The 12453-nt window shown below is 35.1% G+C and overlaps 1 protein-coding gene across 1 annotated transcript; it reads right to left on the bottom strand.

Annotated features, from left to right (window-relative positions):
* Positions 1–3541: 3541 nt before the first annotated feature.
* Positions 3542–5601, bottom strand: LOC128738619 (esterase B1-like). The gene is made up of 4 exons (XM_053833905.1): positions 5223–5601; positions 4911–5168; positions 3837–4852; positions 3542–3770 (listed from the first exon to the last, which is right to left on the bottom strand). Exons 1-4 carry the CDS (start codon positions 5430–5432, stop codon positions 3542–3544), a joined length of 1713 nt encoding a protein of 570 aa, XP_053689880.1. The 5' UTR covers positions 5433–5601.
* Positions 5602–12453: the final 6852 nt, after the last annotated feature.

Raw genomic sequence — 12453 nt, 5'->3', positions numbered from 1 at the left:
TAACGTACAAGGAGATTGATTTTTCTGATCTACTTCTGGTCGTCGAAACCTAGTTTCAGGATGCCATAGTGAATACCGCCGATCAGGATGCTATAGCCAAGACAGAAATGTAACATAGGTTTTAAAATGCAAAAGCCTTGTACGATGAACTACCGGGCGTGTCTCTTTCATTTGAAATTCAATTTTCCTGCAACGTATGTGACAAGCTCTGCTTAAGCTGGTCGTTAACGAAAGGTTGGAACAGGTTCGTTACGAAGAGGTTGTAATGCGACTACCACTTTCTTCGGAAAATAAGATAATGATAAATGCAATGTTTTTCACATTTCGGTGCTGTTGGTAAAGTTTGATGATTTCCTCAACATCGAGAAAGGTCTATAGTTTAACTTTAAAATGGCCCGATTAAAAAGATTAACATGCCAATATTACATATATCAATAGACAGAATTTTGATAGTTTGGCATTTGTTCAGGTGGACCCTTGCCTCCAAACGTTACGTGATTCTTTCGAGATGGCCTAAACTGTTTACACACTGTTTACTTCAAATGTACCACAACCCAGTTGATCACAGTTGAATAATTTTTCATTGAGCTTATAGTTTAAAAGTAGCGAATAAAATTATATTTTTTAAATAAACTGCTGCACGTTCAACTTTCTTGATAACAAATACCAAGATACGCGCCTGGCGACATGCGATCCAATTCCAATTTATTCGGAAAAGCGGGTGACTAAATCGTACCGATTACGTTGACGGTCCTCTCAGGCTATCGTGAATGTCCGTTACACAAGTACCAGGCTAAAATGTGGAATAAGTGAATGGCAAACAAGCTCAAGAGACGCTTTTATATTCTGCAGCTGCCAAGTGCTGAGTTTCATCAATAGCTAATGGGCTTCCTGGCTAGCCACGTGGCGGAGATTAGCATTGCTTCGTTGCAATTCAAAATTCTCCGAGGTATTTTTCATTTTCTGACTGTCTAATGAATTGTTGATCAAACCACTTGAGCACATTTATTGGTAAGATAAAATTTGGACTGCTGCAGCCTGCAGGAGGGTCACACGATAAAAGACACAGTCGGTCAATAGTGAAATGTTTTCTGTTTCATGATTGGATAGGTGTATGTAGGGCGAAAGGGCGTGAAAGGGCTTTGTTGGCAGCTATATCTTTCTAGTTCCTGCTGTCTCACTGTTGACTACTCTCCCCTACCACAGATTTCTCTTCCCAGGATGTTAATAATAATCAAAATAATAAATTTAACGGAGAACTTAAAATATAATATCTGAGTTTTTTTAGAAAATCCTATTTTTAAGTTTATGACCCCTATATCCTACCTCAAGTGACCATACCCGTTGTAATCGACCGCCTCCGATTTCGACCAAATTTGATATAATTGCTTATTCTGAACTCACTTCCAATTTCCCAATTTGTGGTGAGTACAATGTAGACATGCTTGAAAAATTATATGATTTTTTTTATTATTTATGAACTATATTTTAACTTAGATGCTTCGCTGTATTATTACAGTTATTTCTTCATATTTTTGAGTTTTGCCGAACGTTTCTGTATTGGTACTTTCACATGCCATGTTTATTTTTCGATATATGACAATGAGCTCGATAAAGCGATAATATTCAGTCAGATATCATTCTTTGCTTTGATTGTATTTAATTTTTTTAAAGCTACTTTTAAAAAAAGAACCAGAGACTAACTATGCGTGAACATGCGAGGAACATGATTTAGATGTTAACTTCTCCCTTATCGTTTTCAATCAGAGTCAGTTTTGCATTTGAAATCTTGCTGACCAATAATGCACGGCTCACTGGGATTTGAACGTCTTCGGTTTCTTTCAGGGGCGCTCTTTCTCATGAAAAGGAAACGAATGACAAGACAGAAATGCCTTAATTCAATCTCTATGGCAGTAAAGTTTACTAACGGTACATTTGAATGGGATCAAATAGAATTGGATTACTCCACGAATATGATATGCAATAGTACTGGCATCAGAATGCTTTGAGTTACAACACAGAAAACTTCGAACACTAGAAATTCTAAACCAATGCTTTTCCCACTAACTGCGTGACTATTAAACAAGAACGTGATCCTGGTTATATAATCCAAAAATGGATAATAATTGCATGAGTGTTACTTTTCCTGGAAAATCGCTTTCGAGCTTAAAATAAACTTCTCGCTCATGATTATTCTATTAAACACTCGACCGTAAATTCAAACAACCGGCATCGCTTGAAGCACCAAGCCAACAAGTAGGGAACCAAAATAAATAAAGCAACAGAAAAGGAAGCCGATTCAACACGAAAAATCATTACTGAAGCCACGTCTTCGCTGTTTATACCTGCCATCATTACGATCTGCAAAGGGTGAAAAACACAGCCCGACAAGTCGCTATGACTGACTGTTCGTATAAAATAACATAAAATAAATAATACACGATAGCTAGTAGCAATGTGTGTTGCAAAACAGACCCTTATTATGCATTATTTAGATTTGCGAACCTATCTTATTTGACGCCAAACTCTCAAGTAACATTAACGAGGAAACGCCATTTTTCATACTGATCTTGAACAGTATGAAGATGAGTGTTTAACATGTCAAATTAAAATCTTCGAATGCATTTCGCGATTTATTATATAGTGATCTACAAGAATGAAATACCACAAATGAAATTATTTCAGGTCGGCAGGTGTTACATAGAATAGATTTCTGTACACAACAAATCCGACTAACAATGATACCTAGCACCACCGACAAAATAACGAAAGCATGCTAGGTGGATTATGCCACAGCACTCATAGCAATAAATTGAAAAAAGCTTTCCGTTTGCTTTAAATTTTCTGCTATCAAATCGAACATAATAATAATAACATTTCACCGGTGTCATTATCCTTGTACATACTTGCACGTTACAGCACTCACCAGCCCAACTCTGATGTCATCCCACTATAGCTTTTTTGAGGCTATAGTATCGTAGCACAATGCCATGGAATTCATCAAAGCCGTCAGAATGAAGTTTGTTTTTTTGGACTGATAAAGCGATGAAAATGCTGATACAAGGTTACCTGGTATTTGTGTGCTTTTTTTCAATAGTTTTTTAACTTCGTTCGGGCAAGTTGTGCCATATACTTTAGTGGTATTCTACGCATATTTTATTTCATATTTTGAGTATTCTAGTCCGTGTGGCTCTGTACTGGTAAGGCTCGATCAGCTAGCATAGTACTCACATCAGATTCGATTTCCGACCACGTCAAGGATTTTACTGACTTAAAATTAAAAAAAACTTCAGTCAATCTTACTGACTGCCATCTTCTCCGAGACACGGCGTTAACGTAACCGTTAGCGCGCCTAATTCTGTGCATGGTTCCCAATTCTGAGCACCACACATTTCAGTCAACACAACAATGACTAAAAATTGTTATCTTAATTAACATCTATGGCATGACATCTTTAAAGCGCATACATTCACACGTACTGAACATAAAAAAACATAAATAGAACGCAGAAACATACAAAGTAGAATAACACTCAACGTATTTATAACTCTGGAATAACAATGTATTTTTGAACTAATTGCGGAAGATCGTCAATTTCGTTACATCGAAAATGATATAAACATTGATAAATTATATTCCAGAAAGAGTGATATAAATTATTGTTATCCGTTCGAATTTCGAAATTTTTATCGATGTTTAAATATTGAGTAATTCCAGAATATCCTAAGTAAGGTGGCCAAACCATGTGGGACCCAATAGGGTTTGGTGTACTGTAATAAAATAAAATCAAACTTTTATGAATGGTAGATTTGCAGTAGATGCAGTACATTACTCACCCAAATTTAACAAAATTAGCTACCAGTTGTACCGTTCGCTTATGCACCATCCACTCGTCTTCGTACAAGCTTCTATTAGCGAGTGCTTCCCGCCAATTATGGGGTGTAAAAATGTAACCTAATTCATCGCCGTGAATTGCTCCGTAATGTTTGACTCCTGCTATTACTTTCTGAAATTCCCGCTTAAAGCGACCAAATTTCCCGTCAAATTGAAATCGAAAGAAATATGTTCTGTCGCGAACCCATCTGGAATATTCGTCCAATAACAATTTATTCGGGAAGAACCAATTTGCTGTGTTTGCCAACTCCTGGTAGAACACGTCCTTATTTAGTTCAACTTTACGACCTTCAGCGAGTTCAGCTGCCCTGTCAACCACATCCTCAATATATTGTTTAAGTGTGTCATTTTTAATATTCGGGAAGTTTTCTCCCATCCAGTAGTCATGCACGTAGCTAAGAAAGAGTTCAAATTCGTCCGATGATTGTCCAAACAGTAATGGAACAGCATTCACCGGTTTTTCACGGATTTGATCCTGAGGCGATTTGGTAAAAAATGCTCCTGGGCTGTTTAGCTCTGCACTTGGAACACAAAATGCGTAGTTAACAGTAGCAAAACGATAAACAATGTCTTTATCCCAAAACTTTGTGAAATCAATTTGCTTCAGCTCCATAATAGAGGTTATGTTTAAATCTCGGAAGTATTGGTACGAGTAGTTGTCGGCATCATATAAAAAAGCCCATGGAGCCAGCATTGACCCTCCTAGGGCAAAAGCTTGCTGAAATAAACCTTTAGAACCATTGGAATACAAATGGTAAGTCACTGATGCTGCACCTGCGCTGTGTCCCATAAGTGTCACTTTTCCTGGATCTCCTTGAAAGTTTGCAATATACAATTGAACCCATTGCAATGCTGCTCGTTGATCTTTTAATCCGAAGTTTCCACTAATGTTGAGTTCGCTTGAACGTAGAAACCCAAGCGGATCCAAACGGTATTGTACACTTACAACTATGATGCCCTAAAATATGGCGTAAATTAACGATCAAAAGTTTCAATTCTGTGCTTTATTATTTCACTTGTTCCATTAAAAGGTCTACTCCATGGAGATCGCTGGTTGATGATCCCACAGCAAAACTTCCTCCATGAACAAATACAAGAACTGGAAGTTTGCGATCTTTACCAGATTCATTCTGAATGGGTGAATATATATCCAAGAATAAACAATCTTCATCACCCAAAACTTTTGTAGCTTGATTCAGGTCATCCACTTGAGGACAAATATTTCCTAACCTATCGAAGGATTGCCTTCCTTTCGGATGTAGAAGAACTGGATTCTATAAAAACAAATATTACACAACGAAGCAATTCACACGCATTAATTTCCTGACCTCAAACCGCAATTCTCCAATTGGTGCTTGTGCGTAGCGTATTCCAAGAAACTCACAGTACGTTACTCCATTGAAAGACTGCTTTAATACACCACATCCGTCATCGTAATCACTGAATGCAACCATACAAGATCGTGTCGTAGATGCAACTAGCAGAGTAAACGAGTTGCACACGCTCAGAAGAATCATAAAAAGTACTCTGACAGTCATCGTTTTAAACCGAACACTGATCGACGACTATTACATAAAGTTTTCTATCCCTTCCTTTGTCACTATTAGTCTATCGGATTCGGACTGAAATACTAGAGAATTGGCTATCTTCTAATCGTAACTTCCGGTTTATAATACCAAAATACTAAGCATAGAGAATTATTACTTCCCAAGCTGACCCCGAGCTAAACGACGATTTATTGACTGTGACTTGGTCTGAAACTATTCATCGAGCAGTGCGAATTAAATTTCGATTACCAGTAAAAATATAAGCGAGTATGTTGCTATTATCACACTTAATGATTTTTTCTATTTTTAACCATTTGGAAAATGAATAAATCGGTAAGGTTTTACGAATAATGAAAAAAGGGGTCATTCAATTTAGTGGTTCAAGTCTACATTTTAACAGGAAAATGGGTAGGGGAACTGGGGGGAAAATGAACACCCTTAGCAATTTCGCCATTTTTTCCTCCAGGAACCAACCACATGCTGATCACACTATATGAATTGAAAGCTGGATTCATATTCCACGTAGTAATATATAAAGATGTTTAAAAAAGGACTATTTGTCATGAAAAATTCCTTTTTTTCGAAAGCGTCACATTCGAGCCTGATTTTTTTCATGTGGGTAAAATGAACATGCAGTGAGGGCAAAATGAACATGTCATCGAAAACTAAAGTTAACATGCAGTTTGGTTAAATTAAACATTATTTTACATTATCATTGTTCTACATAAGCCGTAGGTATTCAACAGGGCTGTTGGAATTAAAATGGGACTCCACAAATTTAACATAATGTATCTTCGCCACGTTCATACACTGCTTGACTTTTAGCTCACAGGATTTTCCAGCACTCGGTCATTTTCCGTCATTTTTCGAGAGACTCGATCATTTTTGTTGTTTGAATTGCAATTATTTCGTAGCTGCTGATAAATGGAAAGTAAAACATCATGATACACACTGTTCATTTTGCCCCCATAGTGAAGTGTTTATTTTACCCCCAAAACACAAATTGTTTTCAAGTGTTTATTATAAACAAACAGTTGATAAAAATATTTGGAATTTTCGACAGATCCGTAGGATAGTGATAAGCAAACAACACTAAATGATACCAATAGTCGAAATTTAAATTGTTTCACCAAAATAGCTTATTAGCTAATAGTGGAAATTACCATCGGCGTCAGATTTCTGCAAATATTTTTTACTTTTTCCATTTTTTCACATTGGAAAGCTTATGATCACCACATATTGTCTCAAACAGCTTGAAATACTTCTAGGAGAAGATACCTATTGATCTGGAACAGATTTAATCGTTTTACTGGGAATTTGGCTGCCTGTTCATTTTACCTCCCCTGTTCATTTTACCCACAGTTCCCCTATTAATTTTGAGGTCAAGTTTTGATAAGTTAGGGTTAAAGGAAAATGTGACATCCATCGAGAAAACGTTTTATAGCATCATTCGAGCAAATTTTGAGCAAAACAAATTTTATATAAAAAAGACACTGAACTTTACTTGGGGAAGAAAGATCTGTGCATACCTGCATAACAAGATAACATGATCAGAAGCAGCAAGAAAGAAACAGTCCAATTTTTCTTTTTCGTTTTTCATGTCTAACACTCTGCCTAAAAATATCTTTTCAATTCATATATTTCAAAATTAAAAAAAAACACGTAAAAATACTCAAAGAAAAATTTTGTTCTGAATGTCTTTTTTCTTATTAGGGTAGTTGATCCAATAGTTGTGGTAGTACCAATAGTTGCACTACTATTCATTATTAATGCATATTTTCGTCACCGTAGCATTTTAAATAAAACAATTAGGTTCATTATATAAAACAAGTTCTTAGAAGTATTGGCAGTTAGACTACACCATTTAAAATTAAAGCATTATTTGCTAAAATGTCGATTTTCTAAAATGTAACTCAACTATTGCCGCAGTTGAAGCACACAACTATACGCGCTCATTTCTATAGTTGCGCTATAATGTTTTTTCACTTAGTAACCTAGCGGAATAACACAGTTAAAGAAACACTAAACTTAATTAAGGGAATATTAGCGCACATTAAGGGAACTATTGGTACAATATAATTGAATCGGAAAATTCATTTTTTTCTTTATAAAGCTTCTCGTACAACAAATGCAATTGTCTTGCTTTGTGACAAATACCTGAAAAAGGAAATATTAGCGCAATAATTTTTTTTTGCAATTGAAGCTCCAAAAGTTAAGGTCCTACCCATTAGACGGTTAACATCAGAGAATAAAACCATTGCAGACATCAATTTTTTCTTAACCCCTTTTATTCCATATTGTTAGGGGGAAGTCTGGGGGCATGGCTGATGGTCGGTGTTTGTTTTGAGCTGCACTGCTTTAATAGAAATTAACGGTTTATTCACACGGTATTTATTAGTGCAGTGTAGTGATTCAGGGGAGGAATGCCGACATGAAAAAATATGTTGCAATTTTTAAGTTAAAACTGTTTGTTTCTCGTTAGAAAATCTCCAATAAAAACAACACCGATAAATATAGCGCTCTTTATGCCATTTATTTTGGAACACGGAAAAAATCAGCATATCACTCGAAAAAATGTGTTAGTATTTTATGTCGTTAAATATTACGCAGGTGATATTGTGCGCGTTCTTGTGCAACATACTTGTTTATTACAGTCAGCGTGACGTGTGTTTTGTTCTGGCGAATGCCAGAGTTAATTCACTTATGTTATAACAGTAGGTAAATGTTGAATTAACAATCCTTCCTTCCCTAATGAACACAAGGACGAGACCGGCGCCATTATTGATCTTTTCAAAGACGTAGATAGCGAATTCTTGTACATTAAAGATGGTAAATTATCCCAATCATTTATGCTCATGCTCATACTTAATCTTTTTTATTTCGATGTTGGGCCACTGAAGGGGGGAGGGGTGGCAAAAATACAATGTTTATCATGATTTTTAATCAACCCAAAAACCTAAATGTTTTAAGCGTTTTTAGTTTAATCCTGAAAACCAATTGCATTCTTGCTTTTAAAATATACTAATAACGAATAACCTTGTACACTAATTTTTCGAGTTATTCCAGCTATAAAGCCCACAGACAATTGATTTTACACAAAAATTTTTGCTCATGTCCAACAAAAAATTTTTATTTTGGTCTCCCGATTTTTAAAATCAATTTCAAAGGAAAAGGGCAGTGTGACAAATAATTTACTAAGGCCCTACTAAGCAATAAAAAATGTCCGGGTTTGACGATGTTTTCGTCATCCGTTAAAATTGGAAATAAAAATAAATTTATGTTGAGAACGCTTGTACGGATGTATTGGAGTAATATGATCTGTATCAATAGAAGATCCTTGTAGATCCGAGGGATGCCAGAAACATTTCATTGTTTGAATTGTTAACATTATTTACGGGTCTATGAAAGAAAATAAAAAATAAAAGTTGGGAGTTCCAACTTTCTGTTCTATAACAATAATATAATTAAATGGATTTTTTTACTTATACTTCTACATGCTGCAAAGCATTCAAAAATAATTTTAGGATATATGTTTTCAGAATTTATTGTATTTAAACTGTTGAATTTCAATTGCTATATTTTGATTCGCCTACGAGTGTACACTGTTAAGTACAAACAAGTGGTGACAAATTTTCTACATGATACCATTCATGGCATTTAAAATAAAAACGGATCATATACTGTATCTTAAGTATTTACACTTTTTATGTATTTGTTACAGTTAATAATATAATCCCAATACTATTCTAGTTCATCAAGCGATAATACGGTTTAAATCTTTCAACATTAATCTCACGAATAAAGAAACACCCGAATGCCTCCGAACGATCGATGACTACGTTGTTTTTTGTTTGGATGCCATGCCGATGGTCGTGGCATGCTTCTACAAACAAATGCTGGTGTCAATACAAACCAATTGACTCTCATCGCGAATCAACACGACAGAGCAGCATTATTGATAAGAAACAAAGTGCGCGATCTGTTTTGCGTTGCAGAGTCACACCTCTTCTCTACACTCTTAACTGTATATAACTCTAAATAGGTTGTATTTAGCTAAAACTAAACGACCTTAGATTCTGAATAATTTTTGGCAGGGGAATCCAAAAGTACGTAATTTGTCGCAATGGATAATTCAATCGTTGATAGCAAATTGGTTCAATTTTTTACTTTAAATCTGGATTTGTACACTTTGGGCGTTTTGAATATTTTTATTCAAACTTGGTCTAAATCCAACGAATTTATAGGTAAACATTTTAAGAGTATCCACTAATAATAACTTTACAAGGTATATCGAAATATATACAATCTCGATTCTCTAGCTCTTGGATCGACCTTCTACATTTGAATCTGTTTTTATATCTGGAATTAAATAAAAAGATACGTATTTCGCTTACGACTTGCAGGCTTCCTCAGTGTCTATTATTATTATTAGAACTTGTTGATTCTGTTCGGTGAAAATTAAAAACTGTTGATTTGGTGTGACGTTTCTGCCTACTGTTTTCCGTCGGCCATCATCAGACATAATAACGCGTCAATTCTGCATCATCACTCACAACCAGTGTCCTCAGTGTCTGTTTTCGAACCGTACGAAAACAGACACTGAAGAAACCTGTAAGTCGTAGGCGAAATACGTATCTGTCAAGAATAAATATACATAGTAAAATTAAAAAATTTACAGTAGAATTTTTTTTTCTCTTCGGAATATTTTTTTACGTTCTTTGTTCAAAAAAAATCGACGCGTATTTTTGTATTTCGATGTTACTGTTGGAATTTGCAAGATATGATTTATTAAAGTATTGTAATCCGAAAAAATCACTATTTTTAAATACTGATTGTAAACATAGTTTGTAATATCAAAAAATGACTTTCTACCAGATGTGTTCCCAAGCTTTCAAAATTGGTATACCATATTTCCTCTCGATTGTTTTTCAATAGTTAAATAGTGCATTTTTATAAACAATTGCAATTTTTTCAAGGTTGGAACTTTTTTCTCTCGATTTTTTTTACTTTAAAATATTTGTTAATCTTTCTCGAAGAAGCATGCAAAATTTGGAAATGGAGAAATGAAAACTCTAGAAGCTATGAATTTTTATATCGAAACACGCACGTTAATGCAAACGAGCGGACGAACGCGTGTGCTTCAACGACACGTTACACTTGATAGCATAGCAAGGCGGCCTCGTCATGAAGCTGCCCGTGGGTTAGAACATCGATTGAGGTGTTGCTTCACATTAACACACGCGCTGAGTCATAAAAACTCATAACTTCCAGAGTTTTCATTTCTCCATTTCCAAATTTTGCATGCTTCTTCGAGAAAGATTAACAAATATTTTAAAGTAAAAAAAATCGAGTAAAAAAAGTTCCAACTTTGAAAAAATTGCAATTGTTTATAAAAATGCACTATTTAACTATTGAAAAAACAATTGAGAGGAGGTATGGTATACCAATTTTGAAAGCTTGTGGAATAGTGAACTTTGAATTAACTAAAAAGTGATTAGTAAAGCATTTTATTGAAATTACGCAACTGATTTTATTTCTTAAATTCGTCGTACCGTTTTAAAATACGTCCATCAAAATTTTTCATCGTCCGAACTAAAAATAACAATAATGTTTACGAAGCTAGCGCGCATGTATTCGTGTAGGACGGCATGACAAATGTTATTCTGCAAAACTTCCGCAAATTGGCGGAAATTGAAAGATTAGTCGACATTTTCTTCTTCGTCGCACGAAAAAACGTTGGGATTTTGACTGCTAGGAATTCTTTAATGGAAAAAAGCATTTAAATAGATCTCAGCTCACTTTGCTTGATCGCGTATAAGAGGCAACGGACTAAACTATTAGGGAATAACTAATTTAGCATTGTGTGTCATAAAAATCGCTGATATTTTTAATATAATGTGTGTTGGATAGGGCAAGAATAGGCAATTACGACGAAGCAGCAACATACCCTAGTTGAAACGTTTTTAATAGATATAAAAAGTGGCCAAATTTATACACATAATGATAATTAAACAGCTTAAAAGAAATTCTTTTTCTCCAATATTCCCAATTTTCATGCAGTAAGGCAAATTGAATAAGAACACTAGCAGTACTACCATTTAAATATGCAATCTTTTGAAGTGACTATTGGAAAGTACTATGCTAAAATCTCACGTCTGAAATAGCATAACTTTTTCTACAGATATGCCAACCTATGATTTATTTTGAATCCTAGTGTTAACATTGCCAGTGTACTGAAAAACGTACTTCATTAGGAAACATTCGCTAACGGGAGTTTTCATAGTTCGCTAAAGGGGTGAAAAGCTCTCACAGGCTAACAGTCAGCATGATTTGCATGTAGGCCGTCTATAAGCCTTCTGGTGTGTATGTATGTATGAAAAACATTCTTTTCAGTACATTTCCCATTTTCGCACCAGTAGTTCACTATGTGGAAAGTCAATGGTAAAAAACGTCATTGAGCTTTATGTACGCTTTTTCAGAACGATTACTGTTTTTCTGCTCTTGATATCACTTTACATAATTTTAATGAATGAAAATACTTACGGAGTGTCTCAAATACTAGAGCGGAGAGAAATAAAAGTACGGATGCTGTGGAAAATTTAATGAAGGTATGCATGTTTTTTGTTTACGATTGTGAATATTATAATTTCTTTCGTTATACTATAATATATTAAATATCTGTTGAATACATAAGTAACTGTATCGTTTTGCTTATTGAAAACATTAGACAACCCTAGAGCTAATTAATTTACAGAAATTGGGTCAATGAAGAATTAATGAGCTCGTCCAACTTTCTGCATTAACAATCACCAATTACCGTTACTGGTCATTTCGAAACCACCCTCCATTTATCGCTCGGATAAACCAAATAATGTATATACATACTTTATCAGTTCTGCTGAATAACGAACGCATTTTTCCCGTCTTCTTCTCTACCCACGTAGTGCCCTTTAACGGGCGCAGAATAAAATCGCCAACATGGTATCTCACGCAGCCGCCGCAGCTCTGTGAA

The sequence above is a fragment of the Sabethes cyaneus genome, chromosome 2 (assembly GCF_943734655.1).
Source record: "Sabethes cyaneus chromosome 2, idSabCyanKW18_F2, whole genome shotgun sequence".
Classification (NCBI taxonomy): Eukaryota; Metazoa; Arthropoda; class Insecta; order Diptera; family Culicidae; genus Sabethes; species Sabethes cyaneus.
Note: the sequence above shows the minus strand (reverse complement) of the source record. Positions and strands in the feature narration are given on the sequence as shown.